General features: G+C 36.4%; 1 protein-coding gene across 1 annotated transcript; it reads left to right on the top strand.

The window, feature by feature from the left end:
• Window positions 1-2,694: 2,694 nt before the first annotated feature.
• On the top strand, window positions 2,695-3,180 carry LOC116590892 (cytochrome c-like). Its single transcript, XM_032343279.1, has one exon. The coding sequence runs from the start codon at window positions 2,770-2,772 to the stop codon at window positions 3,085-3,087; it is 318 nt and encodes a 105-aa protein (XP_032199170.1). The 5' UTR covers window positions 2,695-2,769; the 3' UTR covers window positions 3,088-3,180.
• Window positions 3,181-22,485: the final 19,305 nt, after the last annotated feature.

The following is a 22,485-nucleotide window of genomic DNA, read 5'->3' as shown; positions in this document are numbered from 1 at the left end:
TACTTTCAAAAGACAAGATGATGAGACTTCTGGAAAGGTCATGTGATGAAAGAAGAAATAAACAATTCAATAACTATAGTTGGAGACTTTAATGCCCTACTTTCAATAATGGATAGAAGACCTAGGCAGAAAATCAAGAATGACATAAAAGACTTGAATAACACTATAAATCAACTAGATCTAACAGATATCTCTAAAACACTCCACTCAACAAAGGCAGAATATGCTTTCTTCTCAAGTACATATAGAACATTCCCCAGGATAGACTATATAGTTGGCCATAAACAAACTGTCAGTAAATTTTATTTATTTATTTATTTTTTAATTTATTTATTTTCAGCATAACAGTATCATTATTTTTTCACCACACCCAGTGCTCCATGCAATCCGTGCCGTCTAAAATACCCACCACCTGGTACCCCGACCTCCCACCCCCCCCGCCACTTCAAACCTCTCAGATTGTTTTTCAGAGTCCATAGTCTCTCATGATTCACCTCCCCTTCCAATTTACCCCAACCCCCTTCTCTCTAACTCCATGCTTTTTGTTATGCTCCACAAATAAGTGAAACCATATGATAATTGACTCTCTCTGCTTGACTTATTTCACTCAGCATAATCTCCTCCAGTCCCGTCCATGTTGCTACAAAAGTTGGGTATTCGTCCTTTCTGATGGAGGCATAATACTCCATAGTGTATATGGACCACATCTTCCTTATCCATTCATCTGTTGAAGGGCATCTTGGTTCTTTCCACAGTTTGGCGACCGTGGCCATTGCTGCTATGAACATTGGGGTACAGATGGCCCTTCTTTTCTCTACATCTGTATCTTTGGGGTAAATACCCAGTAAATTTTAAAAGATTTAAATCAAATAAAGCATGTTTTCAACCACAATGGAATAAACTAGGAAGCAATAATAGAAGGGAAGTTGGGAAATTCACAAATATGTGGAAATTAAACAACATACTCCTAAATAACTAGTAGGTTAGAAATCACAAGGGAAATTAGAAAGTACTTTGAAATAAATGGAACAAAATACAACACACTAAAATTTATAAGAAATCAGTTAATGTGAAACATCACAACAAGAGAAAGGACAAAAACCATATGATCATTTCAGTAGATGCAGAAAGAGCAGTTGACAAAGTACAGCATCCATTAATGATAAAAACCCTCAACAAAGTAGGATTAGAGGAAACATACCTCAACAGAATAAAGCCGTTATATAAAAAACCCACAGGAAACATCATACTCAATGGGGAAAAACTAAGAACTTTTCCCCAAAGGTCACAAAAAAGACAAGGATGTCCTACTCTCGCCACTTTTATTCAACATAGTACTGGAAGTCCTAGCCGCAGCAATCAGACAACAAAAAGAAATAAAAGGCATCCAAATTGTTAAGGAAGAATTAAAACTGTCACTATTTGCAGAAGACAAGATATTATATACAGAAAACCCTAAAGACTCCACTAAAAAACTACCAGAACTGATAAATGAATTCAGTAAAGTTGCAGGATACAAAACCAGCGTACAGAAATTGACTGCACTCAGGGGCCCTTGGCTGGCTCAATAGGGGATGCATGTGACTCTTAATCTTGGGGTTATGAATTCAAGCCCCACACTGAGTGTAGAGATTACTTAGGAATAAAAAAAAACTTTAAAAAATCTGTAGCATTCCTATATGTTAATAATAATGAAGCAGCAGAAAATGAAATTAAGAAAACAATCTCATTTAGAATTGCACCCAAAACAATAAAGTACTTAGGAATAAACCTAATCAAAGAGGTGAAAGACCTGCACTCTGAAAACTATTAAACACTGATGAAAGAATTTCAAGACAATGGAAAGAAGTGAAAAGACATTCCATGCTCGTGGGTTGGAAGAAGAAATAGGGTTAAAATGTCTATACTGCCCAAAGCAATCTACACATTTAATGCAATTGCTATCAAAATACCAACAGCATTTTTCACAGAACTAGAACAGACAATCCTATAATTTGTATAGAACCACAAAAGACCCCAAGTAGCCAAAGCAATCTTGAAAAAGAAAAACAAAACTGGAGGTATCATAATTACAGACTTATATTACAAAGTTATATTACAAAGCTGTAGGGTATCACTTCCATAAATAAAATACAGTTATTATATTGTGTAAATTTAACACTGACAATTCTATTATCTTCCATAGAGCTCATATGCAAATTATGTGCCGAGGCATATTGGTGTGTATTTAAATGCTGAAACAAAACAACCCCCTCCCAAACATAAGACTCAACTACCTGCTGTCCAAAGAAACACAGATCCCAGGTGTGATTATTTTTTCAATATAGGTCACTCAGTTTCTTAGGCTTTGCATGCTTTGACTCTATAGGTTTTCAGACTATTCAAACATAGAGTTTGCTTCACTCAATCAAAGAAAACACTTTTTTGTTGATAAGTTAACACTGTTTTCTCAATAACAACACTATCTTGATTAAAAAAAAGAAAGCAATGTGAACCACAAAGATTGAAATGATCTTTTTTAGTAGAAAAAATGTACTTCATTATGTTCTGTAGCGAATTATCAAGAGCCATAATATCCCACCAAAGACATATATACATTATTTAAAATATAACAATTTTTCTAAAAATTTTAGTAACTGAAACTTCCAAATTAAGGATTACTGTTCTACTCAAAAAGATTACTTAAAATTGTGCTTCTTGGAGAGAGCGGGATGTCCGGTTTGCGAGCGGATACCTTCCTTTCGCGTGCTATGAAAGAGCGATTTAAAAATGGGTGATGTTGAGAAGGGCAAGAAGATTTTTGTTCAGAAGTGTGCCCAGTGCCATACCGTGGAAAAGGGAGGCAAGCACAAGACTGGGCCAAATCTCCATGGTTTATTTGGCCGAAAGACCGGTCAGGCCCCTGGATTTTATTACACGGATGCCAACAAGAATAAAGGCATCACCTGGGGAGGGGAGACACTGATGGAGTATTTGGAGAATCCCAAGAAGTACATCCCTGGGACAAAAATGATCTTCGCTGGCATTAAGAAGACAGGGGAAAGAGCAGCCTTGATAGCTTATCTCAAAAAAGCTACTAAGGAGTAATAATTGGCCATTGCCTTATTTATTGCAAAACAAAAATGTTTCATGACTTTTTTTTATGTGTTCAATTGATCTCATACACCAGAATTCAGATCATGAATGGCCGATAGAATATTTCTTTTGGACAGTCCTGATTTAAATAAGGTTGGCTTGTGGTTAAATGAATATGATCAGCTTTTTGAACTTTGATAGTAATTCTGGTTCAGCAAGTGCTGTCAGTTTTCCCCTTTTAAAAATATGATCGGAATTGATTAGTAATGTTCAACTTTTCAGAGGTGGTAAATGCCATCTCTAAACTTATAGGAGATTGTTTTATATTTAGATTTATATAACTGGTTATATTAATATATTTAAATATTGAGGAAATCCCTTCACTGTCTTAGAACCAGCAAGACTGAGCTGTGTTTCAGGTTGTGTTCATTAGCCTGTTAAAGGCAAGGGTTGAAGATAAGCTGGCAGTGTCCACTTTTTTTTTTTCCTTAACTATGCCAATTTAATTAAAATTTCCTGCATCTAAAATGTTGCCTTTTGCTTAATGAAAGGCATTTTAGTGTGGTTTATGTATAATATTAAATAAAGAGTATTTAACACTTCTCATTTTATAGATGATCTAAGGTCAGATGCTTTTAAAATTCAGTGTGACAGGATATAGCAGCAGACATGGCTTGTGAATTATCTACTAAGTCAGACTAAGTTATAATTCAGGATTGTCTTCTAAATAGCTATTCAGAGACAACTGTGGAAATACCATATATGTATGATTGGTAATGGTCCTTTTGCCAACTCGTTAGAAGGGTTAAAATGGGAGATACATCATCAGCACAGATTTGTAAATTATGTGATAAGGCTTAAGATAATTAAAAACAATCACAAGTCAAAAAAAAAAATTGTGCTTCTTGGGACGCCTGGGTGTCTTAGTTGGTTAAGCAGCTGCCTTCAGCTCAGGTCATGATCCCAGCCACCTGGGATTGAGTCCCACATCGGGCTCCTTGCTCAGCAGGTAGCCTGCTTCTCCCTTTGCCTCTGCCTGCCATTCTGTCTGCCTGTGCTTGCTCTCTCTCTCCCTCTCTCTCTCTGACAAATAAATAAATAAAATTAAAAAAAAATTGTGCTTCTTGTACTGCATGCTTAAAACAAAATATTAAAATATTTAAATTTTTAGCATATATTAGATATTCTGCATTTGTTGAATAAATTAGGAATATTTAAATTTTATCATGTCATTTTATTTTAAAGTTTACTTGAAAAGATTAGAGGTTGCAAAATATTTTTTTTTAATTTGGTATCTACACGAAATAATGGTTGGTCAGAAAGGACTGAATTTTGTAAATAATGTGATTTTAAATATAACTTCTTTTTTTAACACTAATAATTTAAGTATCTGGTTTTGGGAATGGTGGCATTTGCTGGAAAATTAAATGATTGCAAATTTTCCAAGCTTAAAAAACAACAACAACAACAACAACAACAAAGCTGTAGTAATAAAAACAGTATAGTACTGGCACAAAAACAGACACATAGCTCAACAGAGCAGAAGAGAAAACCCAAAAATAAACCTACAAATATGCAGTCAATTAATCTTCAAAAAAGAAGGAAAGAATATCTACTGGAAAAAAGACAGCCTCTTCAACAAATGGTGTTGGAAAACTGGCCAGCTGCATGCAAAAGAAGGAAAATGGACTACTTTCTTACACCTAACACAAAAACAAACTAGAAATGAAATAAAGACCTAAATGAGAGTCCTGAAAGTATGAAAATCCTAGAAGAGAGCACGGTTGGTAATTTCTCTGACATGGATGTAGCAACAGTTCTCTAGAACTCTCCCCAGTGGCAAGGGAAATAAAAGCTAAAATAAAAGCTACTGGGACTACATCAAAATAAAATGCTCCTGCACAGTGAAGGAAATAATCAACAAAACCAAAAAACAACTGACAGAATGGGAGAAGATCTTTGCAAATGACATATAAAATAAAGGCTTAGTACCCAAATATATATGAACTTATACAACTCAACACCAAAGCCCAAATAATCCAATTAAAAATGGACAGAAGACATGGACAGACATTTCTCCAAACAAGACATCCAGATGGTCAACTGAAACATGAAAATATGCTCAACACCACTCATTATTAGGGAAATGCATATCAAAGCTACACTGAGTTATCACCTCATACCTGTCATAATGGCTAAAATAAAAAACAAAAGAAACAAGGGTTGGTGAGGATGTAAAGAAAAAGGAACCCTGGTGGGAATGTAAACTGGTGCAGCCACTGTGGAAAAGAGTATTGAGGTTCCTTAAAGTTAAAAATAGAACTATCTATGATCCAGTAATCACACTACTGGCATTTACCCCCAAAATACAAAAACACTAATTCAAAGGGACACATGTACCCCGTGTTTATTGCAGCATTATTTATAATAGCCAAACTATGGAAGCAGCCCATCTGTCCATCTATTGATGATAATATAAAGAAGAGGTGTGTGTATATTTATAAATGGAATATTCGGTCATAAAAAGAATGGAATCTTGCCATTTGCAACAACATGGATGGAGCTAGAGAGTATAATGCTAAGTGAAATATATCAGTCAGAGAAAGACAAATACCACGTGATTTCACTCATACATGAAATTTAAGAAACAAATGAGCAAAGGAAAAAGAGAGAGAGACAGAGACAAACCAAGGAACAGACTCTTAGCTATAGAGAACAAACTAATGGTTACCAGAGGGGAGGTAGGTGGGAGGATGGGTTAAGTAGGTGAAGGGGGTTAAAGAGTACACTAATTGTGATGAGCACTGAGAAATATATAGAATTGTTCAATCATCATATTGTACACCTGAAACTAATATAACATTGTATGTTAACTATACTGGAATTAAAATAAAACACTTAATAAAAAATAAACTGAAATATTAATAAAAAAGAAAATGTATATGATACAGCTAAAGTTGTATTTAGAGGGAGATTTATAGCTTTGAAGGCTGATATGAAGAAGGAAGAAAGATATCAAGTCAATAACCTAATTTTACATCAAGGGAACTGGAGAAAAGAAGAAACTGAACCCAAAGCAAGAAGAACAAAGGAAATAGTAAAGTTTAGAGTAGAAATAAGAATAGGATACTTACAAACAATTGAATCAACAAACCAAAAAGTTGGTCTTCTGAGCAAGAAAATGGAAACACTATTATTATTAAGGAAAGAAGAGGGAGGACTTAAGTTACAAAAATCAAGAATAAAAGAAGGGACACAACTACGAACTTTACAGAAATAAGAAGAAATATAAAAGGATAACAAATAAAACTGTATACCAACAAATTTGAGAGATAAATTGGAAAAATTCCTGAAAAGACATAAACTACCTAAACTAACTCAACAAAACAGAGAAAAATCTGAATAGACTTTAACAAGTTAAAATACCAGCTTTGTAACTTTAAAACTTCCCACAAAGGAAAGCCCAGGCCCACATGGCTTGACTGGTGAATTAAACATTTAAAACATTTAACATTTAAAATATTTAAACCATTTAAAACATTAACATTAAATATTAAATATTTAGAGTTAATACCTAACCTTCACAAACTTTCAAAAATAAAAAAGGATGGAATATTTTCCAATTCATTCTATGAGGCCAGGATTACCCTGATATCAAAACCAGGCAAAGATATGGTGAGTACTGTGAAATATGTAAGCCTAATGGTTCACAGACCTGTACCCCTGGGGCAAATAATACATTATATGTTAATTTAAAAAAAACAGGCAAAGACATCACTGGAAGGGAAAATATAGACCAATATCTTTTATGAATTCAGAGGCAAAAATCCTCAATAAAATGCTAGTAATGTGAATCCATAAACATATGCAAATGGTTATACATCACATACATGTGGGATTTATTCCAGGAACTCAAGGTTAGTTTAATTCAACTTAGGAAATTTGACAAATGTAATATACACTAAATAGGATAAAAAGAAAAAACACATGATCATCTCAACACACACAGAAAAATTTGACAAAATTTGTATCTTTTCATGATAAAAATACTCAGCAACTAGGAAAAGAGGGAAATTTCTTAACATGATAAAGTACATACACCAAAAAAATCCTAAAGCTAACATTATATTTAATAGTAAAACAAGACAAGGATGTCTGCTCTTCCCACTTCTATTCAACATTACTGGAGGTTCTAGCCAGGGCAATTAGGCATGAAAAATAAAAGGTATTCAGGTTAGGAAGGAAGAGGTAGAATGATAAAATGATCTCTATTTGCAGATGACATGATCTTGTGTATAGTAAATCCTAAGGAATCCAGTAGAACACACAAAAACTAGCAAATAAAGGATCATTTTCATATATAAAACTCAATTATACTTGTATACATTAGAAACAAGCAATCTGAAAATGAAATTAAGAAAACAGTTCCATTTACAAAATCATCAAAAAGAATAGACTAGTAAGAAATACATTTAACAGGAGTAAAAGATTTGTATACTAAAACGTGTAAAACATTGTTGAAAAAATTTAATACAATCTAAATAAACAGAAAGACATCCTATAATCATGGATCAGAAGACAATACATGGCTGATCACCTTGGACCTTTCTGAGTTGCTTCCTTTGTTTCTATTTGGCATATGCTATGTAAATAAAACACAATTCATCTCCTACCTCCCACCCCCAAAGAAGACAATGTTGTTAAGATGGCAATATTCCCCAAATTGATTTAGATTCAGTGAAGCCACTATTAAAAATCCCAGCTGGTGATTTTTTTTTCTTTAGAGAAACTGACAAGTTGACATGAAAATTCATGAAGAAATGTAAGGGACCCAGAATAGCTAAAACAATTTTGAAAAAGAACCAAACTGGAAGACTCACACTTCTTGATTTCAAAATTTACTATAAAGACAGTATAGTATTAGCATAAGGATAGAACTGCATATCACTGGAGTAGAATTTAGAGTCCAAAAATAAACCTTTACATTTACGATCAATTGATTTCTGAGAGGGGTGCCAATACAATTCAATGGGAGAAAAACAGGCTTCAACAAATGGTACTAGATAAATGACATGCGCACATGCAAAAAAAAAACAACAAACAAACACATGCTCTTTCCTTGCATCACATGCAAAAGTTAACTCAAAATAGATCAAACACTCAAATGTAAGGAATAAAATTATAACTCATAGAAGAAAACAGGAGTAAATCTTGTGACCTCACATCAGGTAATGGTTTCTTAGATAAGACAAAACTTAAAGTGAAAACAGAGAAAGTTTATACATTGAATTTTATCAAAATTTGAAACTTCTGATCTGCAAACAATATTAGTAAAACCTACAGAGTGGGAGAAAATATTTGCAGATTATATACCTGATAAGGGTTTTATGTCCAGAATAGATAAGGAACTTTCATATATAATAATATATATTAGGACAATCTCATTAAAAATGGGAAAAGGACGGTCTCCTGAGTGGCTCAGTTAAGCGTCCAACTCCTGATTTTGGCTCAGGTCACGATCTCAGGGTTGTAAGACAGAGGTCCCTGTCAGCTCTGTTCTGGGCATGGAGCCTGCTTAAGATTCTCTTTCTCTTCCTCGTCCTCTACCCCTCCCCCACCTCTCCCACCTCTCCAAAAAAAAAAAAAAAAAAAAAAAAATTAAAAAAATAAATGGGAAAAGATCAGAAGACATTTCTCCAAAGATTTACAGAGTCTAATTCACACATGAAAAGATGCTCAATTTCATTTGCCATTAGGAAATGTAAAGCAAAGGAATAGGACTTCACACCCACTAAGATGGTTAAAATAAAAAAGACAAGATAATAAACAAGTATTGGCAAGGATGCGAAGCTAGAACCCTTAGACATTACTAATGATAACTCAAAACATATGTCCACAAAGAATGTTCATAGCAGGGGGCGCCTGGGTGCCTCAGTTGGTTAAGCATGTGCCTTCAGCTTGAGTCATGATCCCAGGATCCTGAGATTGAGTTCCTGAGTGGACTTCAGTGGGGTGTCTGCTTCTCCCTCTCCCTCTCACCCTGCCCTCTTGTGTGCTCGCTCACTCACTCACTCTCTCTCAAATAAATGAAATCTTAAAAAAAATGTTTGTATCAGGCTTTATTCATAATAGCCAAAAAATGGAAACAATCCAAATGTCCATCAATTGATGAATGGATAAAGAAAATGTAGTATGTTCACACAATGCACTATTGTCTGGCAACTAAAAGGAATGAAGTACTGATACAAGCTATAACATGGATGAAACTCGAAAACATTTTACAAAATGAAAGGAGCTAACCACAATATATTCATATTATGATACCATTTGTATAAAATGTTCCAAATAGGCAAATCCAGAGATGCAGAAAATAGTTTCGTGGTTACAGGAGCCTGGGTGGGTAAGGAAGGGTCACTAAGGGGATATGGAGAGTGACTGCTAATGAGTACAAGGTATATTTTTGGAGTGTTGAAATGTTCTAAAAGTAGATTGAAATGATGGTTGCACAACTCTGTGAATATACTAAAATCCACTGACTTGCATACTTTAAATGGTGAATGGTAGGATATGTGAGTTATATTTCAATAAAGCTATTTTAAAAGGGCTTCATTAAGAAAATAAAAATGGAAGCTACGGATTGGGAAACATTATTTACAAAATGTAGTATGATGAAAGACATGTATCTTAAATGAATAAAGAACTCTTACAATATTGGGAACACAACTCGCTATTTAAAAATGGGGAAAAGATTTGAACAGACACTTCACCAAAGAAGTTATATTACATGGATGCCAAATAAACACATGAAAAGTTGCCCAATCAACATGGATAGTCATGAGGGAGATATAAGGTAACACTACCATGAGTGATTAGTAGATATCCATTAGAATGTCTAAAACTAAAAGAAAAACATCTGACAACATCCAGTCCATGAGGATCTGCAACAACTGGATTTCTCATACATTTCTGTTGGGAATGCAAAAAGCATAGCTGGTTTGCCTAGTAGTCCTGCAGTTCTTAAAAAATTAAACGTATCAACTTGCATTCCCACCAACAGCCACTTTGGAGAAAAGTGTGGAGATTCCTCAAGAAATTAAAAATAGAGCTTCCCTATGACCCTGCAATTGCACTCCTGGGTATTTACCCCAAAGATACAGATGTAGTGAAAAGAAGGGCCATCTGTACCCCAATGTTCATAGCAGCAATGGCCACGGTCACCAAACTGTGGAAAGAACAAAGATGCCCTTCAACGGACAAATGGACAAGGAAGATGTGGTCCATATACACTATGGAGTATTATGCCTCCATCAGAAAGGATGAATACCCAACTTTTGTAGCAACATGGATGGGACTGGAAGAGATTATGCTGAGTTTTTAAGTCAAGCAGAGAGGGTCAATTATCATATGGTTTCACTTATTTGTGGAGCATAACAAATAGCGTGGAGGACATAGGGAGATGGAGAGGAGAAGGGAGTTGAGGGAAATTGGAAGGGGAGATGAACCATGAGAGACTATGGACTCTGAAAAACAATCTGAGGGTTTTGAAGGGGCGGGGGGTGGGCGGTTGGGGAAGCCAGGTTGTGGATATTACGGAGGGCACGTATTGCAATGAGCACTGGGTGTGGTGCATAAACAATGAATTCTGTTACACCAAAAAGAAATTAAAAAAAATTAAACGTACACTTACCACACAACTCAGCAATCCTACTCATCAGTATTTACTCAAGAAAAATAAAAACCTGTTTACAAAGGTTTTTTCCCCCATGAATGTCCTTAGCAATTTTATTCATAATATCCCAAACTGGAAGAAACTCAAGTGTTCATTAACAGGTGAATAGATAAATAGATCATTCACTCAATGGAATACTGCTCAGCAACAGAAAGATGAACTACTGGTGCTCACAACAACATGGATGAATTTCAAGTGACTTAGGCCAAGTGACAGAAGGTAGAAAAAAAAACCCCTACATATTGTATGATTCCTCTCACATGAAAATCTAGAAAAGGAAAATTACAAAGAAGGAAAAACAAGATAAATAAATATCTACTATTTGGACTAGGAGTAGAGGAAAAGATTGAAGGTAATGGACCATGAAGGAACTTTTTGGGTGACATCTATTGTGTCTAGATTGGGGTGGTGATTATATAGTCATATAAATTTATCATGAATCATTGATTTGCACAATGACAAAGGGCACATTTTAATGAATGTAAATTATACCTCAATAAAGTTGATTAAAATTTTTAGAAAAAAAAATCAAAGAAATGTGGGGCTTATGGTGGTAGGGAATCGCTATAGATTGAATGTTTGCTTTTCCCCTAAAATTCATATGTTGAAATCTAATCCCTAACATGATGATGGTAGGAGGTAGAGCCTTCAGGAAGTACTCAGGTCATGAGGGCCGATCCCTGTAAATGGGAAATAATGATGGGAAAAGTACTCCCTTGCCCCTTCTGTCGTATTAAGGATACAGTGTAAAGAACCAAGAAGTGGACTCCCACCAAATACTGAATCTGGTGGTATCTTGATCTTAGACTTCCCAGCTTCCAGAATTTTAAGAAAAAAATTGATGTTATTTCTAAGCTATTCAGTCTATGGCATTTTGTTAAAATAGCCCAAATGAATGAAAACAGTAATTTACAAGGGATTATTGATAGCAACAACCTGAAATCCACTGATGTTAGCCAATCCTTACTTGAAGTGTATAAGAACTGAAGATTCCTAACTCCCAGAACAGAGACCTAGCTGCTATACCACATTCTCAGTTCTTTTTGGTGTGTGTAATATTGTTGTATATGAATCCAAAGCATTTTGAAAAAGGGTGAAACATTAGTAAGTTTCAAACTCAAATATATTGAGTTTCTGACATGATAACTAGCCAGTAATCTCAGAGAAGGAGCATACTCCAGGACTGGTCTGGATTAAGTGAACCCTGACACAAAGATCTGAGGGAAAGACATTTATTTGGGATATTTTTAATGTGGATAAAAGCATTAACACACCAGTCCTAAGAGTGCTATCCAGGGGACTGCCTGCAAGATCAGCCCTTGGCTGGATTCAGGGAACTTGGATTTTGAGAGGGTTCCCAAAATCCTTGTATGAATGGCTCACTGTGCCTAAACCTCAGGTAAACAATGTGGTTTGTACTAAGCACCTACTTTCCTTTTGGGAGTCTGGGGTTTGGGCACATGCCACACAGATGACCAACTCTCATTAAAGACTTTGGGCACTGAGTCTCTATTGAGCCTTCCCAGCGACAGCTTTTTGAACATGCCATCACAACTTGTTGCTGTGGGAAGAAGTAACATCCTGTGTGATCTACTGGAGGAGACATTTTAGAAGCTTGTTTCTGGTTTCTTTTGGGCTTTACCCCATGCGCCTTTTCCTTTTGCTCTTAGCTGTAATAAATCACAACCATGAGTATGACTATATATTGAGTTGTGTGAATCCTGCTAGTGAATCACTGAACCTGGTGGAGGGGAGCCTTGAAGATCCCCAACACAAGAGATGATCGCTGAAGACACGAAGAAGGGTAGGAATGATGGGCCTTAAAAGAATATATTTTTAAATAAGTTACCAGAGTAGACTAGAGAGGCAAAATTCTCATGGGGAACATGCACTTCAGAGTTATCTACTCAAGTAGCAAGAAGGATGTGATATTTATCACCCAACAATAGAGGTGGTATTAATTGTCTGGAACTTTCAGGCCACCCTGTGCACAGGCCCAGTGGGCTCTGATGGTCACAGCCAGCCTGCGAGCAAAGAGCTTCAGTTGGATGTCAGGCTTGCTTGTACGCAAATTATAAATGCTTGTGATTGGAGCACTTCTCCCACAGCCTCTACAAGGCATAAAATCAAACAGGAACATGGAACTGTCGTCCAGTCATTTCACATGCTACCCTCTGCCTTCCTTAGGATGAATTACTTGTACCCTATTCCCACTAGGGAGCCCTTGCCTCCCAGGAGAGTCCTTTATAAGCTGCAGTCTGGCCCAGTGCAGCGAGAGCATAAAGGAGAGTTTGCCTTATCCATTTAAGATGGAAATAAGGTCTTAATTCTCTCTCTGCTCTCAAGTCCTGGAAGTCCTGGTCACAGGAAGCCTGCCAGGGTTTATTGTTTCTTTCGTTTTACCTCTTTACCAGCCCAGTCTAATTAGTAGAGTGAATAGCTTCCTCTCCCACAGAATGGGCACCCAGTCTAAGCCTCGGGCTCTCTCTCTCCTCAGGACACAGGCTCCTTCATCAGACTACATTACTGAGAGATACTCTACCTGTGTATTGTGTAGGTCCACTGGGGATGATCTACCCTGCCTGCTCTGGCTTACTTATGGTTTCCTCATTCTACCTTTTCCTACTTACATAGTTAGAAATTCAATAATTATTTAAATTTATTTAACATAATTAACCGTTATATTAGTTCCAGGCCTACAATATAATTTTCCAACAATTCTATATATTTCTCAGTGTTCATCAAGAGAAGTCTACTCTCAATCGATTTCAAGTGTACTCCTTTGTCTGTTTCATCCATCCCTCCACATACGTCTCCTCTGGTTACCACCAGCTTCTCTGTATTTAAGAGTCTGTTTTTTTCTCTTTTTAAAAATTTTTGTTCATTTGTTTTGTTCTTATATTCCCACATAAGTGAAACCATAGGATATTTCTTTTTCTGATTTATTTCACTTAGCATTGTACTCTCTAGGTCCATCCATGTTGCAAATGGCAAGATTTCATTCTTTTTTATGGCTGAGTAATATTCTATTGTACATGTATAACAACACATCTTTCTCCATTTATTTATAGATGGACACTTGGGTTGCTTACTTAATTAGGCTCTTATAAATAATGCTGCAATAAACATACAAGTGCATTGTGTTTTTTAATTTAAAACATTAAATTAAGTGAATGTACTAAATTCTAGTGTTTTCATTTTCTTTGGATAAATACCCAGTAGTTGAATTACTGGATCATATAATAATTCTATTTTTTTTTTTTGAGACAACTTCATGCTGTTTTCCATGGTGACTGCACAAGTTTGCATTCTCACCAACAGTGCATGAGGGTTCCTTTTTACCCACATCTTCACCAACATTTGTTACTTCTTGTGTTTTTAATTTTAGGCATTCTGACAGGTGTGAAATGTTATTTCACTGTTTTATTTTTATTTTTTCCCTTTCATTGTGTTTTAGTTTGCATTTCCCTAATGATTATTAGAAATTCATTATTTTTAAGATGGGATTATTCAGAGCACCTCATAGGGTTGTTGTGAGGATTATGTCAGATAATACCAGGAAAGTGCTTAAAACTGCCTGGAACACAGCAAGCAGTCGATATTATTTTGTATGTATAAATAGTTGGCAGATGAGTATTTATTAGATTAAAAAATGAAATGTTCAGATTGCTTCAACTTGCTCATTGAAATGCATAGGCAGACTAGAGAGGTAATAGATTCTTCAGGAATACTTAGATGATTTTAAATTTCAACTTCTGAAAAATATCAAAAGTTCTAGGTAAAATATTATTCCTCTCAAACAGTTGTGATGTACCGGTTCAACTTCTAAATTCAAGGTTGCTAGGTAGACTTAGTGAAATTCTTGTTCAAGAAATGGAAGGTAATAAAATGGCAACTCTTATAAACTCACTGTCATCTTCTACTACCCATATAGTTTAATCTTCCAAAAAAAAAAAAAAGCTTGATATTTACAGAGCAGATCTGTAACTTCTATAACTTCTATAACTGCTTGTGAGGAGAACAGAGGCTATGGCCAGAAAACTTAGAATGCTCAAATCAGAGACACAGAAGCCACAGGGCCTACTCCAGATCTCATGAAATAGTTTAAGGATTTATGTTGGTTAAACGAATGAAGTAACTAACACGCTGGTGCAAATTCATGATAATCCCTCGCTCACACAGTGTCATAAGATTTATAAAGACATTCCCCAACATTATCTCACTGGATCCTGCCAACAGCCCTATGAGGTTCTGGACGCTTTGGTTTTAGGAAACCTGACACAAATCATCACAAAGAGATGAGCCAGTCCTGTGGTCACACACGATTAGCAACAGACATTGTGCAAGCATGGTGGAAGGAAGAGGACACTCCTGGGAATTCCGTTGTGAAGATAGCACTTCAGGTGACCTTGGAACAAAAGCATAAGCAAGAACTCAGGACTTGTCAGGCAACTGGTACAAAGGCTGTATGACCCAAATGGGACTGGGCCAGCAGGTAAAAATGTGTGGCAGAATTTCCACAGTGCAGAAAGAAATTCAGAATGGATGATTTCTTAGCCACTCTTGGCTAAAGGTTGCTTTAAGGAGTGACTTAACTGTTGGTATCAGAACTCAATGTGTATCATGTTGTCAGTTTCATCATGGTAATGTTTACTGAATATTGTGCTTATTCTAGAACGGGAGTTTGGCTATTCTCAACTAATCTTTTGCGGTCTTTATTACAACTCTTTTTGCTATACCCTATTTTGATGTACCCTACTCTTATGCTCTCATTTTTCTGCTAGGACTCTGCTGATAAAATATTTTAGAATATGTGCTGCCAAAGCAAGCACAGATAAAATATTTTAAAATATAATCTATATGACAATTTAACTAATTTTAATAATGAATATGCCTGATACTGAAGATAAACAGTACAGCTCTAATCTGCGAACTCAACCTTCTTTCTTTTTGATTTGAAAATTACTTGCTTTTTTTGGGCGCCTGGGTGGCAGACTTTAACCCACTTTAACAGTGGGTTAAAGTCTCTGCCTTCAGTTCAGGTCATGATCCCAGGGTCCTGGGATCGAGCCCCCCATTAGGCTCTCTGGGGGTAGCCATCTGCCTCCACCTCCCCCCACCCCCGCTTCTCTGCCTCCTTGTGATCTCTGTCTGTCAAATAAATAAAATCTTAAGAAAAAGGAAAATTACCTGCTTTTTGAAGTAAGTAATGAATATTCAAGATCTTTAGTTTAATACTCTAGGTTTGCTAAGATTTCTGTCTTCCTTGAGTCCAAAGTAATCAGTGTAAGGATTCTCTGGTTCTTAAGATCATCCTTGTCAATTTTTCTTAACGCAAAAATACTTTAGGAATTCATGTCAAGATCAGTTTTACAAAGGTAATGTTAGGAAAGGGACTGCATGAGCTAAACTAACACATTTGCATTTCATGTTTGGAGATTGGGATAAGGGAGAGGGGTGTCTATAGAGTGCAGGTAAGGCCGCCCTCTAGTTGTTGTGGACTTATGTAGGTCATTTCATCAAGGACAAAAATGCAAATCTGCTAATACTTACATATGTTAAAGAGCCACATGATCATGGTTTAGTTCTCTTTGTCCACTGTTCTTAATTTAGCTAATTTTTGTTACCGTATCAGAACTACCACACGCTGTTTAAATCAGAACATGCTAAATTGTTTTTCTTTAGCCCTTCGGAAAGCTCTTTCCTGCTAAGCAATTACTCCTGGGTTTTGTTTTTGTTTTGTTTTTAAAGACTTATCCCTTAGAAACTCTAGTGAACACAGACCATGGATTTCTACAGTTACTGTTCTAAGCTTTGTGAATGGAAAGGGCGGTACTAGAATCTACCCTTTAAAGTAGCACTAGAGTGCCACCTACTGGCCAAACAGCTTTAGTGGCTGTGTGAGAGAGGCTTACCTCTGAGAGTAAGAAAGCATCAGGAGACAGATGCTCTCAATAGGTGAATATGCCAATCCAAAAGGAAATGGCTTCTGCCTTTAAAAACGTATACATTTCTTCAAGTTATTTTGATAAATCTATGCTGCATATGCCAATCCAAACAGGCAAAAATTCAAAAGCTTGACAATACAGTCTCTCCGCAAGGCTCTGGGAAAACAGGTCCACTCACAACACAAAATGTTATGATCCCTCTAAGGGGAAATTTGGAATATCTAAGAAAGCCATATATGCACTTATCCTTGACTCAGCAACTGCGCATTAGCCTGAACACGAACTACCAGCAATATAAAGATACATATGCAAAGATTCTTCACTGTGACCTGATTTGTAATTGCAAAATACTGAAAGCTTCATAAGTGTCTCAATATAGGAAAGTGGTTGAATAACTACAGTACATATATATGATATAGTATTATGCAAGTATTAAAAGAAAGAATAAGTAAGATCTGTAGGAACTGATATGGAGGATTTTCTAGGATTTGTTAGGCAGACAGAAACAACTTTTAACAATTGACATCTGTATCAATGTTGTTTTTTGACCTAATCCAGGAAATATTTTAATTTTTAGTATTAAAATCTGTGGTGAACCGGGAATGGTAGAGATGGCTGAAGAAGGCATTTTAAGACAGGTACATCTGTCTTTGCCTTCCCTGGGCCCACACTCCTGACATATTCACTAATGTACTGTGTGCGTGGCAGGTCACTTCTCTCAGTAGATAGATAGGTAGAGATATATAGATAAAGATATGGATCTGAAACAGTAAATTGTGTTTAGGTTTAGATGTATGAACTGAATCACACACCGAATGTGCTATTTTGCAGATTTCACAAATTATTCTAGAATAGACGACAGCAGGTGGACCAGAGTGTAGTAAGAGTGTTCAAGATTTTATGAGATCTGCAGGGTGCCTGGGTGGCTCAGAGGGTTAAAGCCTCTGCCTTCAGCTCAGGTCATGATCCCAGAGTCCTGGGATAGAGACCCACATTGGGCTCTCTGTGCAGCAGGGAGCCCACTTCCCCCTCTTTCTCTGCCTGCCTCTCTGCCTACTTGTGATCTCTGTCAAATAAATAAGATTTTACAAGATCTGTTTGACATAGGTGTGTATTGACTTAAATTTCAAGCTCAGAGTAGAGAAGAACTTATTACTTCCCAAATTATAAAATCTGCCCTGCTTCTGGCATAGATGCTCACATTTCCCTTTCTGTTATTGTTCTTCCAACAGGCTGGTCATTTTAACTTTTCTTATCCTTTTCTTTTTTTTCTTACTTTAAATTTCAGAGGCATCTCTGTTTTATAGCTTTATTATAGTAATAACTTCACAGATTTATTTTTCTATGAAGCTGTGGGTTCCTTGATTTTTTTTTTACCTGCGCTGCAGGAAAATACTGGGTAAAATGCCAGGTAAAAATACCGGGCACTGGAGAGGCTGCGCAGACCAAGCCCTGGAGCAAGCACAACCAACTGCAGGCTAGATCCTTCCAGCCTGAGATGTCTCTCCTGTGTCTTCTACTGACAAAGCTTCCCATCATGACGGGGCAAAGGAAACATTTAAATTATCACAGGCTGGGTGAAAAGAATGAGCTGAGACAGTAAACCCACAACCCGTGTAAGATGTGTCCATATATGCTTCCTATACCTATTCCTCCAAGAGCTTAATTTTTGTCTTTTTTTCATTGTCTTTCTCTTCCTTAACATGTAATTCATAAGTATGTGCACAATATTTGTTGCCTGATATGTGTATGTCTGTGTACATATATTTTTTCCTTTAAAATTTTCCAATTAGAAAATTCAATATTACGTATTCTTTCCTGAGACCCTTTACCTGTTATGAGGGGAGGAAAATATGGTGAGTTTATTTTTGCAATTAGTCTATAAAACAGAATTCCCTAACGATAGTAGATAAATAGATAAATAAATGTACCATACTAGATAAATAGATAAATAAATGTATAGGTAGAGGCAGGCATATGGATGAAAGCACAGATGGACGCATAGAGAAAATAGAACGATTGAAACAGGAATGCATTCATACATTAAAAATTATCACAGTAAAAGAGACATCTCTTAAAAATTGAAGTCTGTAGGCCATAAATGCAGTCACTGGCATTAGAAATTTAGGGAAGTTTGAGACGGCATCTCATCTTGGCCATCGTACCTATCTTTGTTCCCAATATATCAGCCTTCTTCATTTTCATCCCAACATACTCAATTTCCTATCTTTGGGGGCAGGTCTCTTTAATTAATTTTCAAAACAGATTAATAAGGCTGTGCCAATCTGGGGGTCTGTGTATGAATAGAAACACACATATTTACTTTTACACTTTACACTCACGCATGTTTTGGTTCTAAATGTCTCATTGGGATCTGAGGGTCAGTGGCTCTGACCTCTGAGGTGTAAGAGCTCTCTCTTTCCCAGTTCTTGTTTTTCCCAGTAAGAAATCTCTTGTGCTTCTTTAGGGGCATACTTATATTTATTTTCTCATGCTGTTTTTCCAAGGGGCTGGTTTTGGTGTTGTTTTTTCTTATCTTTTCCTCTTCATCTTGTAATACTTTATTGTGTATCTCTTTATTATTGTTTTGTCATATTGCCTCATATATTTCTAATAGGTCTGTAATTTTTGTATTTTTAATTAATTTTTTCATTCAGTGGAATAATCATATATATTTGCACAATATATTTTGCATTCTCTTTCCTTCTTTTAACCAGTTCTTCCAAGTAGGTTATATAGCAATTTGTGGTCTAAATTTTCTTTACTAATTTATACTGAAACCCCAGTGAATTATTGATTCTGCTCTTTCAGGACTCCAATTTTCCACAAATGAGAAAAACATCAGAATTATTCCACTGGGAGGTGAATGAAATAAATCAATGCTTCTTAGGTATTTTTCTATACAATAAAAAGCATTATTTATTGAGCATGCAAACATTCTTTTAGATCTTTATAAAAGAAGTTTGGCCATAGAGGGTCAGATCCATAAAGACAGCTCTTTGGCTTTAATTATTTTAGATGCAAAATTTTGTATCTAAGAAACATTAAGACTAGTATTTATTGCTCACTGTCATTCATATTTTTTTCCACACAAACAACATCAACATGCTTAAAAACCCCACAATCACCTTGGAATCCCAATAAGATATGCAGGTCACAAGTATGATTTTTACTCATGGAAAAATTAAGGTGCAGAAATGTGCAATGAATCCAAGTCATATACTAAGTATCTTTTCTTAATGAAAAATCACTTCCATTTCAACCGACTTTTAAATCATGCTTAACAAAGATATTATTTCAACTTTATGTCATGCCATAGTTCTTTATAAAGGATTGAATTTTATATTCTGGTCAAAGGAAGCAATATTCGGAGTGGACTTCCTTGCAAACATATTGCTGAGAGAAATGTTAAGGAATAAAAAAGAGCATTACCTGAATCCCAGAACTGAGAAGTGAGGGAACAGCTTTCTCCAACTGGAGACAGTCAAAGGCAAGGTACCAGGAAAATGTGTGGGAAGCACAGATTCTCAGGTCATGATGGTAATGCAATACAACAATAACAAAAAACAAAACAAAACAAAAAAACCCCCCAAAACCCCAAACCCAAAACCAAACCAAACCAAAAGAGGAAAAAAACTAAAGGAGGCAGTCAAAGAATGATAAGTAGATGAATTAGCCAAGGTTCCCCAGACTGTCTAGTGGATGCCTTCCCATTATCTGGGCCACCAGTTTTGCCAATTCAGTTCTTTAAAAAAATTTTTTTTTATTATGTTAGTCACCATACAGTACATCATTAGTTTTTGATGTAGTGCTCCATGATTCCTTGTTTAACACACCCAGTGCCAATTCAATTCTAAAATATAAGGACAATCTTTTTTTAAAATTATTTATTTTTTAAATTTCTTTTCGGTGTACCAGAATTCTTTGTTTTATGCACCACACCCAGTGCTCCATGGAATACGTGCTCTCCATAATACCCACCACCAGGCTCACCCAACTTCCCACCCCCCTGCCCCTTCAAAACCCTCAGATTGTTTTTCAGAGTCCATAGTCTCTCATGGTTCATCACCCCCTCTAATTTCCCCCAACTCCCTTCTCCTCTCCATCTCCCCATGTCCTCCATGTAAGGACAATTTTATCTTCCACTACTTAGTCCCATGATTTAAATCAATCTAATTATTTTTATCAGACTTCCAAAGCTTTCTTTGCACATTTTCCACATAGAGTTGGATGAAGCTGATATGGCAGTTGATGTGATTTTGTATCTCTTTCTAGGCCTCTGCATATGGCATTGTTTTTGCCTCTTGCCTTAAATACCTAACCCCTTTCCCCCCCCCCCCCCCCCCGCCCAATTCCTCCTCAATCTTCTTCATTCTTGGAGATCAAGCTCAATTATTACTGCTTCTGGGATCCCAAGCAGAACCAGACACTCCTCACTCTTTTCCTGCATTAGAAACTCGCATTGCTGGTGGGGAGAGGTGGGGTGGATGTGGGCCAGAGAAGGAAAGAAGGGACTGAAAAGGACTATGAGGTTTTCAGCTTGGCTTCTGTATAGAATGGAGATAGGGGAATATTCTGATCCACGCAGCCCTCTGGTGGAGTGGTAGGAAGTAAAGATCTGTGAATCTAGATCTTAAGATTTTCGAGAGAACCCTACCGTCTTTTCTGTCTGTGGGGCTAACTTTGCTTCAGAGGCTGCACCCATCCCCACACCAATGAAATGGCTAGCCAATCTGATGGTCTTGTGTCCCAGGTGATAAAGTCTATACCTATGCCCTCATTCCTATTTTTCTATCACCTGGTAATTAAAAAGTAAGTCAATTTGCTTGTCATACAGTAATAGGACTCACAGAAAAGCTGAAAAACTAGTACAAAGATTTTCCGTATACCTGGAACCCAGATCCCCTAAATGTTAACATTTTACCACATTTTCCCCTCTCTCTGTAGACATTTATACATGTATGCATGTATGTATGTAAGCTACATAAATGACTTAAAATTTTCTAGTTACATTAGAAATCAGGTAAAATTAATTGCAACATCTTATTTGCCCCAATATATGTTTTCATTTTAACATGTATTCGGTATAAAAATTAATGTATTTTTCATACCAGTTTTTGAAATCTGGTGTGTATTTTACACATACAGTACATCTCCATTAGTAGCCACACTTCAAATGCTCAAGAGCCGTGCACAGTGACAGCTACCTAAAGAATAGCCCAGAGATAGTGATGATTTTTCAAGTTATGGGACTGGATGGTGAAAGAGAGCCCAGGACTGGGTCTTGGAGCACTGAAATGTTTAGAATTCAAGTGAAAGAAGAGGAGCTGACAAATTAGACAGTGAGGGACAGCCTAGTAGACTAGAAGGAAAGCAAGGCAAAGGTAGTGTCATGGGGGTCATAGAGGAAGAGACTGTCAGCGGCATCAACTGATGCTGAGAAGTCCAGTGAGATGAAGACAGAGAAGCCATCACTGTAATTGGAAAGATGGAGTTGTTAGTCATCTTGGCAAAACAATCTCATTAGACGGGGGGCTACTCTTGTGGAACTGAAGAGAGAATGGAAGGTGGAAAATGGATATTTCAAGTGTAGGCATCTCAAAGGCAAAAGTTTCAAGCTAATTTTTCTTTGACACTCTCCCCCACTCTCCTCTCTTCCTATATTCTGACTCTGAGGTCTGTACTAGGTATTTGGGAGACATTCTCGAATCTTTTTCTTTCAAACCTTTTATG

This window comes from Mustela erminea, chromosome 1, assembly GCF_009829155.1.
Source record: "Mustela erminea isolate mMusErm1 chromosome 1, mMusErm1.Pri, whole genome shotgun sequence".
NCBI lineage: Eukaryota > Metazoa > Chordata > Mammalia > Carnivora > Mustelidae > Mustela > Mustela erminea.
The sequence above is the reverse complement of the archived record's forward strand: the minus strand, read 5'-3'. Positions and strand labels throughout refer to the sequence as shown.